The 22,806-nt window shown below is 37.2% G+C and overlaps 1 protein-coding gene across 3 annotated transcripts in view; it reads left to right on the top strand.

The window, feature by feature from the left end:
- Positions 1 to 3,260: 3,260 nt before the first annotated feature.
- The window catches only part of unc45b (unc-45 myosin chaperone B), a 60,644-nt gene continuing 41,098 nt past the window's right edge, over positions 3,261 to 22,806 (top strand). The window contains exons 1-6 of one of the 3 annotated variants that reach the window (XM_039758803.1): positions 3,261 to 3,385; positions 4,141 to 4,302; positions 8,264 to 8,300; positions 18,651 to 18,826; positions 19,202 to 19,291; positions 21,950 to 22,117. In XM_039758803.1, the coding sequence (XP_039614737.1) occupies positions 3,266 to 3,385; positions 4,141 to 4,302; positions 8,264 to 8,300; positions 18,651 to 18,826; positions 19,202 to 19,291; positions 21,950 to 22,117 (753 nt within the window). In that variant the 5' untranslated portion in view covers positions 3,261 to 3,265. The other 2 variants (XM_039758805.1, XM_039758804.1) reach the window with 2 other exon arrangements.

The raw sequence follows: 22,806 nt of genomic DNA, 5'->3' as shown, positions 1-22,806 counted from the left end.
TGGGGAAAATTCTCAAAACATTCAAGTTTATTATAATATCTTTAGCAGTTAATAAGTCTTTTTGTAATATGGAACTTCTATATAACAAATAAATTTTAAAATATATTTAATAGTAAAATCCTAAGCCACTTATTGTTTTATGAAACATATGGCAGAATTCAACAAAAACTAACTGTAAATTTAAAAAAGGGAATATGTAAATATATGGTAATATAAACTTCCAATTAGCAGAATTACTTGGAAAAGTCCAATGTAATGTAGCATCTCTGCATGACAGCAGTGGTTCAGATCCTTTCATTAGCAATACATCTGTTTACAGGGGGTTACAACGTCTCGACATACAACGTTTCGAGTTTACAATGCTCACAAAATTGAGACATGAGAAGGAATAAAGGTAAGGATTTTTTTTTTACACTCAATTTTTCTGTTACCACGGTACAGTGTATAGTACAGTATATTTATGTCCTTTTCCTTTTTCTGTGGCTCAGATTTTGTGTTTTTATGTTCTAGATTATGATTTTGCAAATGTTTTAGGATTGGTAAGTGACTTAGGCTAGAGTGTGTTTCGACTTACACCAAATGTTTAAGAAGAAATCAAGAATTGCATTTTAAAGAAATATATAAGAAAGACACTCTGTGTTCAGTTTAGGACAATAAGTTTCAGCATCAAAAGGTGTACAGAGTATTGTAGGTCTCAGTGAACATCAATATTGGACTGCCACTCCTAAATAAGCCAGCAGACAAGGGCAAGGCTAAACAGGGAGACCAGTGCCAAGCCTGGAAAAGAGATTACTGAGTGTGATGGGTAAATATGTCAGGGATTTAACCACATTTCAATAGGAAATGATAGATAGATAGATAGATAGATAGATAGATAGATAGATAGATAGATAGATAGATAGATAGATAAGATTCATTCTAATAGGTCAACTGATGCTGACTTCATTTATGGAAAGGGGTAGAGACAGGGTGGAATAGATGCAATAACACTGGTTATCAGAGGGGAGGTATTTGTCCCAGGGAACAGGAGCAGAAACATTGTGTTAAAGGCAGTACAACTCTTCTTCTTTCCACCCGGTTTTAAATTGGTTACTGAATTGAACTGATAGTCATGCTGTTTACAGTCCAAGATCTTAGCCTGTCTCTATAATACCATTTAATGTGTGAAAATGCAAATTTAGCTTGCAATTCTCAGTGAGATTTATAAAGTGATTAACAATGTCAGATGTTGAGATTAAGTTAAAAGGTGTTTAATTCCACAGTGTTTAGATGGCTACTTATAGTACAGTATGTCCACACATGCCTCTGTCTACTTCCTGAACCCGTTTATTACAATTTAGGAGGTGAAAAGAACTATTTATTTCTAAAAAACACATAGAGACTTAAATATGTTTCAGATGCTGAAGAGAATTTACATAATTGTAGATACTGAGACGAAACATTCTGTTTCATGGGTCCAACAACTTGCGCTCATTTCTCATTCTAGTTACTGGCTGTCTGGAGTATGCATGTTCTCTTGATATGTATTTTATAGACAATGTGGTCACTGACCCCTTTAAAATATGTATTGTCAGCTCATTTGTTAGTTCCAGATTGACCCACTATGAGTGGATGTAGGTGCACTTTCTGTTTAAATGGTGTCATAGTAGGTCTGTACCAAGGCTGGTTTCTGTCTAGCAGGCAAGACAACTGTGGCTGCCTGTAACATTGCAGTGGAAATGGTGTTTATGAAAATTGATAAAGAACAGCAAGTAATGCTTAACCTTTGGTTGGCGTGCTGATAAAGCATCTGAGCACCACGCTTCATTTTCAAGCCTAAGGAGCTAAGGTGTGGGGGCTGTCAGCTGAGGTGATACGGTAATCAAATTATGGTTCTACTTTGAACCACAAGATTTAAGACTACATTTAAGTCTAAAACCACATTCATTGTAACGTCACATAACATTCTCAGATATTATGAAGAAGGGCTTCTTTGGCTCTGTTGCCCTCATGGGTTGGTTTCTCAAGGCTTTGAGGGAAAAAGGAGATAAGACTGTTAGTGACAGCCTGCCTTCTCGTCCCTGGGTGGTACCATAAACCTTAGGTAAGTCTAGAAGACGATCTTCTGCCACGCATGCATATAAATGGGAGATGCTCCTAGAAGGTGGTGTCTTATCTGGACTTGACCTTGCTGGAGAGGGAATCTGTGAAAATTAAACGTCAATTAAAAGGCAAGTAGCCTGTCATTGTGGCACCATCAAGCGTGTGTTTTGTTTGAATTTTTTCTTTTTTGTTATAATTAAACAGAGTTTTGCCCAGTTGGCACTCCATTTGCTCTTAGATTCACCTTGACTCATCATTTGACCTATGGGGAAAAAAAATTATATTTGTAGCTGGAAAGGGAACAAATGAATCATTTTCCTCTGATGTCTATTCCTGGTAGGAATTGAAAGCTTACGAATAAAAATTATTTTAAGATAAAAGATTCATTTGCTCTCTTTGTGGATTTCCAGCTACAAATATGCAAACTTATCACAGACATCTGTATATGTACTTGTCGATATATGTCAAATATTAAATATACAGCCCATAGTGACACACTGAACATTATTAATTTGCATTGATAGATTGACTTTTTCTTTGGTTTTCCATTACTCTTTTATCTGCATTTTTATTACTTAATTTTTCCTCTTTTGTGGATTTGAATCGATTGCTATTTTGGAAAATACCTAAATTATACCTAAAGAGATGTAACATATCACTTGTTTGAAATTCACATTGCAAAATCTTCCATTTCTTAGATCCACATTAAAACCAAGCATAGAATGTACCATCTTGAGTGAGGCAATCAGCAACAAATGTTCTAGAAATACCTAAGCAAACAAATGCTTGAGACCTGAATATGCTAATGGACAGCCAGCAGGAAGCTACTTTCTAGAAGTTACTAGCACTGCTGGCAGTACTTGCTCCCCAAATGGTGGCCAAAACATTTGTTGTCAGATTCTCAGCTGTCAAGACTAGTCCTTAACCGTCAGAATGGGGGTTCACCAGTTTATACAGGGGTGCTTACTCATAGCAATATTTAAGATGCATTTATTATGTCCTCAAACTATTGAATATACAGGGTGCACTGATTAAACTACATTTTATTATATGCAGCCTTTTCCATATTTTATCATGTATAAGGATTACAAATGTATACTTTTGTGTTATGCTGATTCAAATCCCCCCGTACTCTTTTGGACCAGCCCACTCCTTAACTGCTGCTCACTTCATTGAGATATATATGGTGCAGGACAGCCCCTGGGGACAAATCTTAGACCCCGACACTGTTTTGGTTTCCTCTGTTAAGCAGCATTGGCACACTGATTCAAATAACCTAGAGGAAATTCTTTTTATTTACAAAGTAAGTATACAGATTTTTGTATCTGCTTGTAATTGTATAAAGTGTGTATGTAATGCAGAAATTGCATATCAGATGAAGTCGAACAGCTGGCCTCCACCAAGCTTCCTGGCTGTCCGTCTATCAGTGATAGGACACAGTTGGCACTCCAGCACTGCCCAAATAAGGTATGACACATAGCATTTAAAGTAAAGTGTGAGATAACATGTGCTTGAGCAGTTTTACCCAGCTCTCTGCAGGAGACCAGAGTCATTTCACCAGACTGAAAAAGAAAGGTAAGAAATCATGAAATGTTTAGCTTTCTTCATTATTGTATACTTGTGCATGCAAAAAGATTTAAACCAAATCTTACAGAATCCAATTGAATTAGTGATGGATGACCTTTGGTGACTTTATCAACACTCTTTGAAACTAAGTTTTACGGCTGCTTGTTTTATAATACAGTATGATTTTCACAGGGCAGTGCTTTCTGACTGTCTGCAAGGCCTTCTGGCCCTTGAATCACTGAGTTCATTGTTACAAAATAGACCTCACCTTTTTCATTAAAGTGTACTCTGTCAACAGTCTATGTCTACTGAAAGGTGATTATTAATACATTGACAAACAGAGTCTTTATAAGGAAACAAAGTTCAGCTATGATAATACTGTAGATGTTAATAAGGCCTTGTAAAGGTGTTCAGAATGCAGTTTCATATTTGAAAATATAATGTCTGTGTATTGGCAATAATCTAACATGTTCATGACCTTACTGAATTTAGATGGAAGATCCAATCCAACTCAAAGATGAAGGCAACAAATACTTCCAGGCTAATGACTATACCAATGCTATTCAGTCCTATACCAAGGCTCTCCAGCTCTGCAAAGACAAGAAGGTTGGGGCTGTACTCTACCGCAACAGGGCTGCATGCCACTTGAAGCAGGTATGGTTCTTAATTTGAGTGATTTTCATCATTTAAACCTACTATTATTGTTACAGACAATTGTTAACGACAGCACAGTGTCACAGTGTTCAGTACTGTTGATGCCCACTTCCGGTCACTGTCTGTGTGTTGACGTTACACATACATCACATGCTTTTTCCCTCCAATTACTCTAGTTTTCCTCCCGCATTATGGAAAGCACGTGAATTATGTTCTTGGGTGACTGCAAACTGGCCCAACATGAGTGTCCTCTGTGATAACCTGGCACCTCATACAGATCTGCCTTATAATTTACTCCCAATGCTGCCAGACCCAAATTGGATTAAGTGGGTCTTGGTTTATAGATGTACAGTGAAATTCTTATTTGCACAAGCTAATGCAGAATGTGTCCACTCACCAATGCAGTCATTAGTGAGTAGAACTACCTTACTGTGAAACTTCTCTTCCTTACCTGAAAAATCTCAGAACAAAGCTTACATTACTACAAGAGCATCAAAAGAAGACTTTGAAAATGTTATGTTATACTATGTTAAATCACAGATCACACAAGAAAAATGGCTAGTGTAGTGCTTACCTTTGGTTTCAGCATACTGAGTTGAAGTCTTATCACTATGATATCTGTATGTTCTCCTTGTTTCAATGTGAGTGATCAGGCTGCTACTTATATTCCAGGGAAATAAGCACAAAATTGACAGGTTACTCTAAATTAGCCAGGTGTGAATAAGCATGGGTGTGGGAGAGTCCAAGAGTCTGCTGTGCACTTTATTGGTTTCTATCCAAGTTCATTCACACCTCACACCTGGCTGGAAACACTTTAGCTCCCTTTGTCTGAAAAAGAACAAACTTATTCACACACACACATGTACACACACATTGTTTCCACCTATAGGGTCATTTGATTGTAACAGAACTGGGAAGCAGATAACAGACATCACTTGAAGAGCACACTGGATCTGCTTAGAATCACAAAGTAAATGAACACCAATATCTTTGGGATTAGGGAGAAAGATTTGAGAACCCTGAGAAAAAAATGACTTGTAAACTCTACATATACAGCAACCAGACTGGGACTAGGATCCTGTGAAGTGGGTAACACTCATCACTTTGCTACCATGCCTCCCTAACACATGCCTTTTATAAGATGACATTTTTTTGTTTTCTGAACAATGATGTCATATCCAGCCTCAGGTAGTTGGTGTCAGTTCCATGCCTCATTACTGTAATGTCCAAGTAATTAGTGATCAATAGCTCGGACTTCTCTTTCGAAGAACAATACCAGTTGAAAAATGCTGGAAAAAAAATAACACCCAGGATCTACAGTAAGTGGTAATGACCAGTGCCTGCTACTGTGCTGGTCTATTGCCAATTTCACCCTAAAAAAGACCATAATTAAAAGATGCATTGAGAAAAAATGTTAAGAACATTGAGGGGTATGGTAAGGGTAATCAAAAACTAAAGGAGCTTCATAATGAGTGAAATATAATGCCAACTTTAAAAATGAACAACCCCAAATGGTAGGAATATTTTTGATGGAGCCAAGGACGGCTCTGGAGAACTAACCTGGAGAAAGCATGAGATGATGGGGTTGAGAGGGTGAAGAGCAAGGACAAAGGAGTAAGTGGTGAGTCCTCTTGGGGAAGCTGAAGGTCCGTTAGTTGATTCAGCAACAAAGAAAAAAAGCAAGAAAACACACTGTATATGTCCACATATGTTATGAAAAAAGAACTTGACATTAGAACAAAATATCTGAGGAAGAATTGGTTTAGGGCAGCACAATGGAACAGTGATAAGTGCTGCTCCCAGCACCCTGGGTTTCAATCCCATGCCCAGTCATTTTTTATGCTGAGTGTTTATGGTATCACAATGTCTGTTTGTGTTTTCCTTTGCGTACACTGGTTTTCCTCTTATGTCCCCAAGAGATGAGCATGTTAAAGGAGCTGGCAACTCTAAATGCTATGTTGTGAGAGTGAGTGTGCACCTGAGCTGGCCTTGGAACAGACTTGCAGTCTGTCCATGGTTCATTCCTGCTTTACATTAAGTGCTGAATCAGGAGGGTTTGATTATGTATGTATCTTTTACATAGAGAAAAGGAAAAATCGTAATTCAAATGTAAATCCGCTTAATTGTGGGCAGTGTTGTGAGGAAGTTAAGTAATATGTTATTTAAAACGATTATTTTGAACTGAATGTGGGTACTTCAAAAGCTAGCTGAAATGCCCAACACACAGCTAAATAGTAACAATTGACTAATCTCTGACATATTTATGGCCTTTTGCATCATGTTCCATATAGTGTATGCTTCATAGAGAATCTTTATTGCTTTTTTCATAAAACATTTTGCCAAAGCAGAAAAACAAAAAAGTTCCCCGGCTGTTTCCATCAGGATCTGAGTGTATTCCCCTGTTCATTTCCTCATTTACTCACTAATAACACAAGGGTATGCTATATGACTTAGCAGCACTAAGACAGACTGCAGACTACTGTGTGCTTTTCAATAACTAACAGATTCCTATTGCCAATTATATACTTTCTCTTTTTTGTTGTTTTAACTTTTTTTCCTGAATATACAGTATTTTTTAAGCTTGATATTTTGGGACAGCAAAAATTCCTGTAAGCAGGTGTTACTACAATATTGTCTACACCTCTAATACAAAATAGGACTCAGTATTACTTTTGTGCCTGTAACATATCCAACCTGACAAGCTGTAGTTGTATTACCCTGCTAAACATTGGATCATCTGACCACTAGCAAGAATGATTCTCAATCTGATTTGAGCTCTGTTATGATTACTTCCTGGACATACCATAGTCTTCATGTGTCCAGCACACTAGTGTCAGCAGGACTCCAAAGAAATGAAATGGACTTCAGAGATGTTATTGTGGACACTAACATAATGATATAAAGCAAAATGCAATGCACAGACTAGTAAGGAAAGGTTTTAAGAGCAGTCCAAAAATGGACAGTAGGTCAAGAAACCTTCAGTAGGGAAAGTCAAACACCAGAAGCAAAGGTCACGTGAAGGCAGTTCCCACCACTCACTGATTTCCTTTGATACTGAAATCTGAAAGTCCCAGTAACGGTAATCCCAATAGGAGAGCGAAAGAATTACTAAATGCTGAAAAATGCAACTAAACATTTGCTTTGTTCAATAGTAATTTTTTGTTTGCAAAATCATTTTGTAAATAAGGGGCAATATATTTCAAATTGTACTTTAAAAGTTAATTTAATGAAAATACCTATTTGGTTTTATTTCCAAATGCAGGACCTATTAATACAGAGCATGGCATCTGTGCCACACAACACTTGAGCACTGGCTCGACTCCCGACTTCTTCATATTCTCTCTATTTTCATTTGGTTTATCCCACAGAGGAATAACACGCCAACATGCTGATCAGCACATTTATGGGGCCAGCATGTCTGGTTCAGCTATGCAATTCACTAACATCTCACCCAGGGCAGGGTGAGAACCTGCACAGAGCTGTCACTACGGACTTCAGAGTGCTGAAAACCAGTCAATTAGTAATTTTCTAACCGACTTAATCTTGAATAGGGCTGCAGCCTATCCCAGCTAGCATAGGACGCAAGGCAGGAACAAACCTTGGACAGGGAACCAGCTCATCGCACACACACACCCCAACCACACACTAGGCTCAATTTTGCATTGCCAATCCACCTAACCTGCATGTCTTTGGACTGTGGAAGGTAACCAGAGCTCCCAGAGGAAACCCACACAAACATGGGGAGAATGTGCAAACTCCACACAGGAAGGACCTAGGACTCCAAATGGGGTCTCCTTATAGAGACCAGAGCTCTCCCACTGTGCCACTGTGCTGCCCTGCTGAAAATCATTTACCTGGAAAATAACAGAGAAAGCACATTGTTACCAAAGAACCCACCCATGATAGATGGTTTAAAAATATTATTGTTTTTGTATGACACAAACTATTTTGTATTTTTCAGGAAAACTATGTGCAGGCGGCATCTGATGCATCCAGAGGTAATGTCTTCACAAAATTTGTATATTTAAGCAGAATGACTCAATTAGTTAATTCCATGAATCTCTGTTTTTCCAATTGTTGAATATTACAGGAAATTACCAACAGTTGCTTATATTAAATATATAAAATCACCTTGCTTTACTGTTTAAGGTTCTTGCAGTTATTCTATTATCTTTTATTTATGTTGTAATATTTTAGTGGCAACCCATGGCAGCTAGTTATTTGGCGGTATTGCTATAAAGACCTCTGTAAAATGAAAATATAGTAATTAAAACACATAAAAGAACATGAAGGTTAAAATAAGTGACTGTAATGGTTCTAATTCAGGCAGCCATGGATCAGTGGAACATTTTTTTCTCAACAATGGCAGGTTGCCATTTTTTTACTTCTTTCTCATAGGAAATTTTAATAAATACACGTAATTAAAACTGTGCTGAAAGTTTACGTGACATTCATGATTTCAATAAATATTACAATAAATATTACATATGGACAATGATGTTCTGTAAAGATGCTTTTACTATCAACAAAGTATATCCTTTACAGAGCAGATCTTTAGCTTCTAATCAAATCTCAGGTTAAAAGCTGCTATTTGAAATCTGACATAAAACAACCACATGGTAAATGCACATAAAAAAATTGTGCACAATGTAAAATAAACTTAAATATAGTATGAAACAAAGATGGTCAATTCCAAAGCTCAGACTCACAATGAATACATACACAAATCATAAAGAAGATGAAATTATTTTTCTAAGCCTTCTCACTTCTTAGATAATTCTTCAATCACATCACTTTATACATACTTGGAATTGACACGCACACACCCTTTTTTGTTATAAAATATCAATCTAATACACACTTATAATAATTCATACTAATACATCAGAAAGTCAGATACAGTTATAAGTGCTCAATCCAAAAGTCATCTTCAAAACCCCTTTCTGCACCAAGCAAGAAAGTGTAAGAATCCAATAAATGGTAGTCAGTTAGAAGAACTAAGGAAGTGTTAATGAGGGTCTTGGCTATAGTGATATTTTTAAATTCTTCACTCATACATTTTATTTTCTTGACTGTTAAGTAATATAACATGTTGCACTATATTAAATGGGTTAGCCTTTTTTATCTGAATGAAATGTGATGACGAGCAGTGTAGGAAGGTATCATGAGTCGTCATTACCTAAATGTGTTTTATTCACTGTTAACCCAAAAATATCAATTAAATAATGAGGTTTTACGCTGGTCTCAAGATTTTTCAGTGAGTAGGTAAAAATTATAATTCATTAACATTTAAATTGAAGACAAAGCCAAAACATGTGGCCAAGAGAGCAGTGTGCTTGAAAGCATTGCTGATGAGTCAGATCTGGTCCAGGGTATATTTAAGCCAGTCTAAGTCAGGAGAAAAGCATGTGAAGTGCACATCATAGACTGAATTTCACACAGATGGAGGAAATATGTATTTTGACTTAAACTCCCATCTGAAAATTTAACTGTACTGTAATGTCCTACTTCTAGTGTTGTTTCATAATATATGCAGATTTCTAATTGAGGAAGCACTGATATAGATTCCTTCTTTTTAAGTTTTCCAGTGGATAAGGTAGGGAGACAAGGAGAGTCAGTAAAGCTGTTTTAGACTCTAATATAATGAAAGAAGTATTTTGTGATAAATTTAATATGTGTCAAAGTTGTTCAAAAGAAGCAAATCTATACAGTATACAGTATATATAAAATACAATGTCTGCCTGTGTGCTTCCTACAAAATCTTACACCCTTTGACTGATTTGGACCAATCTTTGCATGGTTACTCTCTAGGAACATACAGATAATGCTGATTACTTTATAGCCCAAGATTTGACCCTCTGGGTATCCAGTGTTTTTTTTTCCTTGTGTGTATAGTTTGCACACCCATGCCACTTGCTGGCTCCGAGCAAGTGAAGCATCCAAACAGACTGAAGTCTGACTAGCAAACAAAATGACCGGTGCTTAACATTACTTACCCGGGTAACAACGTGTGCTTCTTCTACCTACTGTAATATAAATATGCGTATTTCGTGCTTTTTCAAGGAGGTGTTGGGTGAGGCTTGACCAAGAATAAAAGTGCAGTACAGCACAAAGGGGAATGAAAGGATTGATGTTTAACTCTTAATTTGTTGGCTTTTCTTCATAATTTAAACACTATGAATTGTACAACTTGAATTAAGAGGATAAGTCAGACATGGCAGCGTTCATGGTTACAACTCAGCAAGGAGTTACAGCAATTCTGGAATCCAATTGGACCCGAAAAGAACAAATTCTCAACTCACAAGAGAAGAAGCATTGATAGAAAGGCAGTGTGGATGATCGATGGGATACCTAATAGTAACAGATGGAATACCAAACAGTAACATCCGGGTCACATTTAAAAACACATAAACCTTTGCCTTCTTTCCTGAATCAACTCTACAAATATAAACTGGCAGCGTGGAGTTAAGTACGTTTATAAATATTAAAGTCTTTGAATTTCTCAATGCCTTAAGTTCAGCGCATATTCTTCTTCCTCTTAATCTTTTCCCACTAAACACCAGCACATGTTAAATATCATATATATAGTGACCACACAAGGGTGCCAGAGAGCCCCAAACCACAGAACAAGTAATAGAGGGCACATTAATAGAATGATATAATAGATTTTTATTTTCCTTCCAGGCACTTTTTCACCACTCCACTCCCAACAACAAGCCATTATACAATAAACATTTACTACTCCACAATTCTTCCTCCTTTTTCACCTCTGCTGAGTTTCACCTGCTGCCTCCCGACTCCAACTCCTCCAGCTACAGCAGCACATGGCCCTTTAAAAGATCCGGGAGCACTTCCAGTAATGTGACGTGGCCTGTTGGAAGTAGTTTTGGGTTATACACAAGCCAGGGAGGTCCCCCCCACCGGCAATTCCCTTTATTGTCTCCCAGGATCCCTACAGGGCTGCACTCCTGGACTCTAACTCCCTATGGGTGTCCAGACTGGGATTCTATATGAGGGATACTGCCACTTAGAATGGTGGGAGATGGACTGTTCCCTGTCCATTTCTATAGTCTTTGGGCATCCTGATCAGGACAGGAATAGTAAAGAGTCCCGGCCGGGTATTGCCCCTACTTTTTCTATCCCTCCGTTATGGCATCCCGACTGGGTAAGGGATCCTCTTAAATAGTTCCTTCATTTTCGCCAAAAATCCAGTGAGTACTGAATTATTTTAACTGCAGAAATTGGTAGATGATTTTGTACAAATTATAGCTTATAACAAACAGATAATGCATGATCTACTTTACACAACCTCCATGCAGGTATGGAACCAGTGCTATTCGACTCTTTCTAAAGTCGTCATGTACCAAATTTTGTATCACTCTTCAAGTTTAATTTCATTATGAAAACTACTGGCTAATCTCTAATGAAACACATTTTTTCATAACATCCCTAGCCAACACAAATTCCTTCTGTACTCATGTTGCAACCATTAAAATGAGCATAGCATTTTGTGTTAATATTGTTTGCTTCCTGATTTCCTCACATCACTGCCCATTCTGTATGACAACTGATATGTACTCACTTCAAAATGCAGTACATATGGAATGGCAAAGAATCTGACCTGAAATATGTCCATTTTGAAGCGCTCAAGTGCTGATACAGGGCTTTATTTTCTAAGTTTTCAAGTTTATTATGGGATCTTTGTTCTGCTCAGCACTATTTTGCCATCAGTCACAGGCCTCAGTTTACCTTTTTGCAGAACCGACTTTAAGTACTGCTCTTCCACTGTGTTAGCTGTTTATAAACCATATTTTCCATTATAGCAATCTTTGTTGTAGTCCTATTATAAATATCTTATTATAAATAAACAATTTGGTGTCTGAGTAAAACCAGACCAAGCTGGAAACTAAAGCAGCATAAGCAAACTATTTTATGTTACTCTTTTCATCTTTTTAATTGTGGATAGCATTACACATTTCCTCTGCAAAACTGTTAGGCTCTTTAGAAAACATCTACAAATATTCCAAGATTCAAATTGACTTAAGAAAAAACTGTGCACTGCTTCTGCATAAATTGTTTATTATCAAAGCCCATCCCTGTTGGTGTACATATTATTTTCAAAAAACTGTCTTCATCATACATAATCCTTCTTAATACTATATGAATAAGGAGGTACCACACATATTGTTACAAATAAAGTTCCGCAAATGAATAAAGTCTGAATTATCAACCTTGATAGAACACATTTCAAACAAACAATCATCAATTTTCTATATCTGCTATCTGCTAGCAAAAGTCATGGGCCAACAGAACTTGAGAAAAAGACAGAGATCAACTGTGGATGAGGTTTTAAATCTGTCTTATGATTGCTATACTACTATAAGGAGAAAGGCAGGTAATATGCTGTTTAGCGGCCAGAGGATATATACAGTACAAATCAAAAGAAAGGGTCGATACCAGAGAATCAGTCCTACTTTTATCAAAGTTCAAAATGCTGACCAAGAAGTGAAACAAATACTAGCCAGCAGTCAAAAAAAAAACTTCATAGAATACATGAAAATGCTTTTGGAGCAGGGCCTTTTCTAGCTTTTGTTGGGGGCCCCATGCAAGATTCTGTATAAACAATAATAAATATAACTAAACATTACAATATACAGTGTCCTTTTAAAGCATTCATGCAATTTCAAAGTTGTTACATTCAGATTTCTTTTATCTCTTTAAAGTAATGAAAATAAGAGTAAATTAATGATACAGAGAAATATAGAGGGAGAGAATCATTATGATGGCAGCAATCAGCAATCAGAGAGAGAGAGAGAGAGATTGAGAAGGACAGATAGACATACAAGTGAGTATCAAGGCAATGCACAGCTTACAATTTAATGATTTACCCATTGCAGAGGTAGCAGAAGTACAGAAGTACAAGTCCTCATCTATAAAAACACTCTGGTAAATGTCAAAAGTCTACTCAAATAAAAGTAGAAAAGTACATGTTCTTAAATTTACTTTGAGTATAAAAGTAAAAATTTATTTTAGTTAAAAATTGCTCTGATTAAAAAATCAGGTATAAGAATGATCTCTATATATAATCTTCATTTGGATCTTGATCTTTGTTTGTCCGCGAATAAATTAGAAGAAGAAGCACTAGATGGCAGTAGAGAGACAGCTAAAACATAGGCATTGCATTAAGAATCTCCTCCAGGCTTATACTACTGAAGACTGTAGTACTCCAATCACACCTCAAAACACAGACATTCAAACTAAACAAATTGTTGTGCTTTAAATTAACTAAAGAGATCTTCATTTAGATCTTGATCTTTGTTTGTCCGCGAATTCCACGCATGCGTAGACCACCTTCCAGTTTAGTACGTTGTCGTTACTCACGGATGTCAACAATGTGCCGGAATAAGGAAAGGGGTGGTGGACAGTGTTACGCTGGTTAGCTTCTGAGGCCTGGTTAGAGAATGAGGTTGCCAAAGATAAAAGGTACGTGCCTATGTAACATATGAATGAATTTAAGACAGTGGGTAAAATGAATGACAACGTAACAGCACGTTCCGGAAATTATTATTGTTACGTTGTTGCCGGCGAGTGCTGCGCGTCTCACAGTTGTACCGTGGCTTGCTCACATGTCAGTGAAGTGATCCCTATTTATGCTTTAAAGAGCCTGGATACCTATGTGTCCCCCTTTTATAACCATTGCTCCGTGTATATTGCCTTACTCTTTGGATTGCCACCAAGCAACCTGCGAGATTGGAGAAAGGTTGAGTAGAGATCATGAGAAGAAATGACAGCGTAGTGAAAATGAGACGGACTGTGAATGGACAGAAGCAGAAATGCTCCTACACCACCACATAATTACGATTCAGACAGTGATTCCGAGTAGGCCGTTCCTATCGAATCAATGTCCAAGGGTTTTCTTTTGTAATTTTGTTTCCCTTATAAAAAATCATAATGCTGTGCGACGAAGGGCCCAGTTCACGACTGGCAGCCGCGTTTAAACAGGGAGCCCTTCACAGACAACTTTAACACGCACAACGTAGTTGGGCGCACATGGCTAGTATTTAATAAACAATTATTTATTTCAAGTGGTAAATGTGAAGAGTCATAATAAGAAATACAGACAGTCATCAATCATTGTCCAACCTGCTATATCATAACACAGGGTCACGGGGGTCTGCTGGAGCCAATCCCAGCCAACACAGGGCGCAAAGCAGGAACAAATCCCCGGGCAGTGCGTCAGCCCAACACAGGGCACACACTAGGGACAATTTAGGATCACCAATGCACCTAACCTGCATGTCTTTGGACTGTGGGAGGAAAACCACGCAGACACCGGGAGAACATGCAAACTCCACGCAGGGTGAACCCGGGAAGCGAACCACGCTACCACTGCGCCACCGTGCCACCCACATGAGGAATACAATGAAAACAAATATGCATTAATTGCTTTAGTCACAAAAATCTGTCAAGAAGTCTTATAAATTACTTATAAATCTGATAACTAATCTTGAATTAATTACTATTAAACTTAATTTTAATATTAAAATTAATTGGGCTTGAATTTATCTTATTCTTAGAATTCCATTCCAGGCAATTATTTCTGCCATTTAATATCATTATTAATATTATCCTGTGTGTGTGTCTGTAACTAAAAATCTGTTTTGCATGCTTACACGCTCACCATGTTTAGCTTAACTTAGTAGCCTATCCTAATGTCATTGAAAATTCATTTTCTCTAATATTCATAGTTTATTTAAATTGATTTTTAGTTATTGTTTTAATAATAAATATATTGAAACGGCAAGTCAAACAAAAATTCATGTGAGCACTCTTATCTCTGTATGTTTTTAAGATCGGAAAGTGAATTTTGAAAGCTATCCCCTCGTATTTTTATGGCTGGCACAAAAGGCCAAGGCTTGTTTTTGTGCCAACCACGTAAATGGGGCATATTTTGTGACCTATTTGTATTATCGATTTAATTAATATGTCCAGCATTGCTTGACATTGGTTTGCCCATATCTTCACTGTTTAAATCACCGTAGTTCCTGCCTGTGCTGCTCTTTTTGCTTCTCTCCTGCACGCTTAATGTTTTGTATACGAAGAAATCAAAAATGTAAAATGTGCAAATAAATATATAACAGGATAGTTCCTTAATTTGCCATACATATGCAAATAATTTAATAAAATTATCTGACCTAGTTTCCCATGTTTTTCATATGGAGAAACTTGTTGGCAAGATAGTAACAGATATTTTTATTGTAGGGAGTATATATTATTTTCCTTTAAAATGTAGTGAGTTAAAGTAAAAAGTCTCAAACAAAATACTCAGGTAAAGATACAGATAGCCTACATGAAAATTCTACTTAAGAGCAGCAACAAAGTTATTTTAATTTGTTGCTTCCGACCTCTGATCAATTGCAACAAATGCTTTACCTTTATTCATTTTTCTGCTTTTTACATTTTTCAGCACCAGATGGATAATGTCTTTTTGATGACATCTTAGGTATCATTATGGCTTTCGCTACTGTTAATTCGTTACCGTTGTTCACTATTGGATTCCCTTATTGCTTAGGCAAATTCTTTGCTCCACAGGACATTTTTTTTTTGGAAAAATAATTCTTTTATTTTATAAAGATCAGGAGGCTACCCTTGTTTCTAGCTGGTTTTGAAGGTTTTTGAGACTTTGTGCTTGGGAGCGCTCAAGAATCACAATACCTGAAGCTAAGCATGTTTAGGTCAGGCCAGTACTTGTATGGGAGCTTGGGTCACTGCTGGACGAGGTGTTAGTGAGGTCAGCAGAGGGCACTTACCCTGTGCTTCTGTATGTAGATTCCATCACCCCGGTGTAATGACGGTACACTGTGCTGTAAAAATGGGGCTGTCTTTTGGATGAGATGTAAGACCAATGTCCTGACGCTCTCTGGTCATAAAGATCTTTAGGCATCTTTTGAAAAGATTGCCCATCACAGTTTCATCCATTTTGGCCCCTCATCATCCCCTGTCTCTAATTGGCTATCTATCCCTCTCACCCCTTCACCATCTGATAGGTAATGTATGGTGATTGTACTGGTGCAAAATGGCTATGGCTGCAACATCCAGGTGGAGACAACACATTGCTGGTGGCTGAAGTGGTTACCCGCTATATATCTAAAAAGTCTGAAACCTTTGTTGTGCTATATTATTAATTATAATTATTCATTATGATTACACAATTATGAGCTACCAAATAAAGAATAAAGTGACAAAACAGACAAGTCTAATGTTAGATGATTTTTGTTACAAGCATCATATGGAATGTGATTTTATAGGACTGAAGCCTATGTTAAAGTCAATGTATTTTCCCATGGTTGAGAAAGAAATATAACAATAAAAGAGCAGCTTATTATTGTAATGCTAGCTTCGATTCTAGAAGCTCACAGACAAGTTCAGCATCATAGTAGTGGTTTCCCTTACAGTTGTCTCAGTTCTATTAAATAAAGCAAAAAGTATTCTTCTCAAATATGGCAGAAGCTCCAGTTTTCTAGGATGTGATGACTGTTTAAGAAAAATTGACACAGTTCTATATTATCCAATGTCCACATACTCATGGAAGAATACATTTTTCACTATTCATATATTTTTCTGTGGGTTTTTTCTGTTGAGCAGAGAGATGAATTGTCTACCTTTTATTTTACAGTCACTACTCACATGCTGGAAAACATGTCTGTCTTTCTCTCCTGACGTGATGTGCGGCTGTCAGTGAGACATCCCATCATACCTGTCGGCAGACGTCTCTCATTACACGACACGACAGCCTAGTGATAATCATTGAATTTAATTGATTATCCCATAAACGCAAGCCAAAGCTTCTCCACTGCAACTTAGTTTTGCTTATATTCTACATTAAACATTTAAGCACTCATTAAACACATGATGGGGCTTAGCTGGCTACAAACAGACAGGTCATTTTAAAAGTCCCCAAATATATTATTGCAGATCTTGCAGCTCGATGGCCCCTAGTGGCTCCGGGGGCCCTATGCATCTGCGTAGTCCGCAAACAGCAAAAAACGGATCTGTTTTGGACTCACGATGCCAGCAATTTAAAACGTTGCACCTCTGACTTCATTCACTCTCTTGGAAACTTTCGTAAATATATTAGACATGTATTGTGTAGATGCGTGTGTTGGGAGAGCAATGTATTATTAGATGGACAGTTTGTTAAAGCCGTAACATTTTGATATTCTTTAGTTATTTATTGGGACGCATAGCTTGAAATCAGGACTGTCGCTTTCACCGGGACGTCTGGACAACCTCGTAAATTACAGAGTCAGTAAAATCGTTAAACGTTATAAACTGCAGATACTGGAGCTGTTGGGTTGGTTTCGCAAGGTAAATAATGACTAAACGTTTATCTGCTGTGTGCACCGCGGCGTGCACGCCACTGGGTCGAACATTCATATGTAGATGCTTTTTGTCTTCCGTGCTTGCATTTTACACTTTTACGGTAAGGAAAATCGTTTAACATACCTGCTACGACTTAAGGCATGCAGAGGAGTGAGATTTGATGCATTTCCCCTCTTCTGTTTGCGCTCAAGCCTTGGGCAGACTTCATAAAGCAGAAACAACGTGCTGATGTAGTTGTTTTCCCGCAACCGCCCATCTCATCTTGTCGATTGCAACGGCAAATGCGCAAACAGCCTGTGACACCAACTTCATACCTGCGCTCGCAGTTTCCTGATATCGGGTGTGAAAAAGAGGAAACTATACAAACATAAAAGTTAGGGTTACCGCTGCCAAGGTAAAAATCAAACACTAAACTCATTTGAAGTTGAAGTCACACAGATTGTTTCTTCATTTTAAGACGGATGAGTTTGTAAATTCTCCAATGCTTTTCAATGGGAGACTTTGAAAATTTAAAACTGTGTACTGCGTGTTTTGTTCAGGATATCTGAACAAAATTTAAACCGCCTAAGCCAGTTTCCTTGAAGAATAAGTGTGCCACATTTCAACACAACGGGTCCATGGGTGGCTGAGTTGTTTCATGCGGACAGGCAGACAGACGAACACGGGCTTTCGCAATAATTGCCTAGTGCATTATAAGCGAACGTATAAAAAAGAGAAGGATTTAGGAACTCAGCATAAGGGAAGGAGACATGGCTAGCCATTTGTTGATGAGCTAAGAGCGGAAGAAAAATGACCAAAGAAGGAGATTTACTGTTGCAAATTAAAGGCTTGAGCTTTTAATGTAATGATACTTTGGGTTTGGGTAGGCCATGGCATGACACTATTACGTGCAGTATATGCATATATATTTTTGCTGGCTTTTTATATATTTTTATATAACTGCTAAATTTTACTTTTCCACATAGCCATTGATGTTGATGCAGCAGATGTCAAAGCACTCTACCGACGATGCCAAGCTCTTGAAAAACTGGGGAAGTTGGATCAAGCATTTAAGGATGTCCAGAGATGTGCGACCATTGAACCAAGAAATAAGTCGTTCCTTGAAACTCTACGTCGACTTGGTTCAGATATTCAGGAGAAGGTGACCCCCCCTTGTGTGACAAAGCATAGATTATTTCTATGAAATTAGCAGGCAAAGCACCCATCAACCCACACATAAATGTCAGTTTTGAATAATATAAAAAGTAATTGTGCAGGTGGTGAAATAGAAGGCAGGAGAAAACTTGAAAGTAGGAGTTTTTCACTCAAAGGTGCATCACTTAGCAAAGTCAGAGGAATATAACAACGAACAATATAAAATAAGACGACCTATAATGGTGTATAATGATGACAGATACAAATGGTAAGGAAAAGAAAGCCCAAGAACAATGCCTGGCATTTCTTTCTTTTTTTTTTCAATACGTTTTCTTGCTCTTTTGTTTTGAGTTCTCTAAATTTATTATCCTTTGTTTTACAGCTGAAGATTCAGTTCTCTACTGATTGCAGAGTTCAGAAAATGTTTGAAATTCTTCTTGATGAAAATGCAGATAAAGAAAGAAAAGAGAAGGTTTGTAGTTGTACAGTATGTCTGCGGTTCTTTAAAAAATTTTAGACTTTGGTCAGCTTAATGCAACAAAGCAAAAAAATCCAGCAATGACTTCATCTATGTACCCAACATAATTACCAGGACATTAGTAATAATCACTGTGTATAATTCTGTCACGGGTTGGCACAGTGGTAAATAGTTTTTTATATCCTCTGGGACCTTAGTTTGACTCTGTGAAGTGTATGCTGACCAGAAGCATCCACAGAAGGAGGAGCAAAAGAAGTGCAGCCTCATGAGGAAAGACTACAGCATGGCATACTGCATTATAAAGTATGGTGTGCAGACAGAGATGAGCAAACTTCAATGTGATATAAGATAGGGTCTCTGGTGTTATTATGAGTGACTGAAAAAAACAGAAGATAATAACTTTAAACCGAACTGTAGTCTGTGCCAAGCAAAAGGTCCAGACTAGGAGATCAAAATAAATTGAGTAAATAAAGCAATAGGGCAAATATCCAAGTGAAATTGAAAAAAAGAATCAGAAAACCTAAAATGAAATTGGCCTGCTTGAAAAAAAATGAACTGATGACAAGAGGTTTGTTCTTTATCCAACTGTAGGAAACTTCCTATATATTCTAGCACTTCCAATAACATTATCAACATGAAAAATAACAGTCACATGACTCATTAATTATGGTGCATAAATAATAAACAAAACAAATTATATACATAAAAAATTATATGTTATTATAACACAAAGGGGACATGGTGAATAAGTAAAACAAACCATAAGAATCTAGAACACTAAAAGACAAGAACACAGAGGATCTTAGATTGGTGGCTGTTGCAGTGGCACAAAGGTAGACAATGTCTGAGCAATGCCACCATCTAAGGCTCCCCTTTTTATTTTTCCTTACCCTCTCATCATCTCACATCTATTTAATAAATGTAGTATAGCAAAAGACACAGAAAGGCGAACAGCGAGTAAAGGAGGGACTGAAGGAAGACCCTCAGTCAATTTTTGACAGAATATCTGGCTGGTCACTTTTTGTTTAGAGTTTATGCTGTCTCCTTGAGTCCACGTTGGCTTTCTTTTGGTACTTTGATTTTTTAGTAAATCCTAGGAATTTGAGAAAAGGCCAAGGCAAATTAAGAAGACGTTTTGCATATGTGAGCCTTCCTATATAGGTTGTACGAACTGAATTAGAGATGATAAAAAAGGAAAAACCAGATGATGAGCCAACCAACAATAAGCATCAGAGCCAGACACAAGCTGAAAGCAGGAAGAAGAGAAACCAAGCCAAAATGATTTCAATTAATGAAAGTTAAAAATGCCTTACCTATTTTTTTTATAGTAAATGCAAGATAAACAGAAAATTGCCACAAAATTAATTGTTTTACAATTCAAAATTTCAGTGTGATGGCAGTGTAAATGCCACTGCAGTGATGATGCCAGTCAACACGGCTCCTAATAACCACCCCCTAGCAAGGCATCATCATGTCTTAATAATGGCAGTGCAAAATTGCCATTTCCATGCCAAAAACAAAATGTCATTGTGGGAAAACATACAATAATAAACAATCAAAATGTGCACATTTTAGAAATAACCCATAAAATGAAATTAAAATTAATCAGCTAAGAAATATCCCATAAAGAAAACAATTATTACAATAAGTAAAAATGAACACACCTAGTACCTAATTCATAATATAGATATCACATCTTGTTTGGTGGTGTGTCTCCTCAATTAATCCAACTCTTGGGCAATGTCAAGCGCTTACATTAACACTTACTCTCTCTCAACCCTGTCCTCTTATCCTTGCTCCAATGTGCATTTGCCATTTTCTCTTTTATACATCTACAAAATATATATTTACAATATGAAATCAAATTAGATTCCACCTTCATGTGGTGTTACAAGGCACTAGCCTCATTTGGCCCCATGTTTTGGCTGCACTTTTGATTCACCAAGACATCTATTTGAAGCAGTTAGAAGTTTTTTTCCTCCTATCAACCTATTAGGAGTTATTGTTGTACTGCCGAAATGAGACAGCAGTCAGGATTAATAAGAACCAGAACCAACAGTTAAGAAAAGGAAACCTTATATAAAACTAGTAAAGTTCAGAAGTTAAACTGGGATTTAGGAGTTGCATTCTAACTTGGAATCTTATGGTTTCATGCTCAGCTCCATAATCTCCATGCCTATGGCCCAGTTTTCTTATAGAAAAGATACTGCAATAGAAATTGGAGTGCAGCCTTGATGGACATAGTGTAAAGGTTTACACAAGTGTCTTTTTCTTTATTTCCACTTGCCTTATTTGCCCAGGTCAAGATTAACTACAAACACACTCAGACATCCCCTCACAAAAGATGACTTGGAGACAGGCTGTAACAGCAGTTTCTCCCTGAATGAGACGCTAACTCATTTTATTTCTTATACAGAAGTGTTGGCTAGGAATCATTGTGTTCTTGTAATTCATTGACTATATAAATGGGACAGAATACTTTTTCAGTTTGCATATTAATTTAAACATAAAGAAATAATGTATTCACTTACAGTAAAGGTGCCCTCAAATACCCTGCAATGTCCTTTATTTTCCTGAAATATGTTACAAGTAGAGCACAGCCTGTCTTAATTGAAATATGAACATTTCTTTTGTAACATTTTCTTTTTAAAGGCTGTAAACAATTTAATTGTTCTTGCAAGAGAAGATGCAGGAGCGGACAAAATTTACCAGAACAACGGAGTGACTTTGCTCTATCAGTTGATTGAGACTAAAGACCCAGAAATGATCCTTGCAGCAGTGAGGACCTTCTCAGGCATGTGCACTGGTCACAAAGCAAGGGTAAGCATGATTTCATTTTTCAATCAAATGATGATAAACATACTTTTTGTTTACTGTATTTTTGAGTTTATTAATTTATGTTAATGTTACTTTTGTTAATTAGTTGCTTTATTCCCGATGCATGTGTTATGTTCCTTGTGTTTTGTGAGTGGTTTCCCAAGAGTGCCCTCAGCCCTAAAAAGGTGCAGATTCTTGTGGTTCATTCTCAAGACACTCATGGTGTATTAGTTCTCTTGTGTTTACTCTTGTGATTATGTGATTTTTCTGGATATTAGAACCTGTGCTTTGTTTTTGACTTCACCGCTTGAATTCTGTATTGGGACTTGTTCACTATTGGATTCCCTTATTGCTTAGGCAACTCCTTTGTTCCACAGAGCTTCTTTGCCACAGGGCATTTTTTTGGAAAAATAACTCTTTTATTTTATAAAGATCATGATCCTACCCTTGTTCCTAGCTGGCTTTGAAGGTTTCTCCCACTAGTTGATATTTTTTTTAAAATAGTTGATAAAGTTTTTGGGACTTTGTGCTTGGGAGCTCTCAAGAATCACAATACCTGAAGCTATGCATGTTTAGGTCAGGTCAGTACTTGTATGGGAGCTTGGGTTGCTGCTGGATGAGGTGTTGGTGAGGTCACCAGAGGGCACTTATCCTGTGCTTCTGTAGATGTGAATGTACTGGTGCAAAATGGC

The sequence above is a fragment of the Polypterus senegalus genome, chromosome 7 (genome assembly GCF_016835505.1).
Source record: "Polypterus senegalus isolate Bchr_013 chromosome 7, ASM1683550v1, whole genome shotgun sequence".
NCBI lineage: Eukaryota > Metazoa > Chordata > Cladistia > Polypteriformes > Polypteridae > Polypterus > Polypterus senegalus.
Note: the sequence above shows the minus strand (reverse complement) of the source record. Positions and strands in the feature narration are given on the sequence as shown.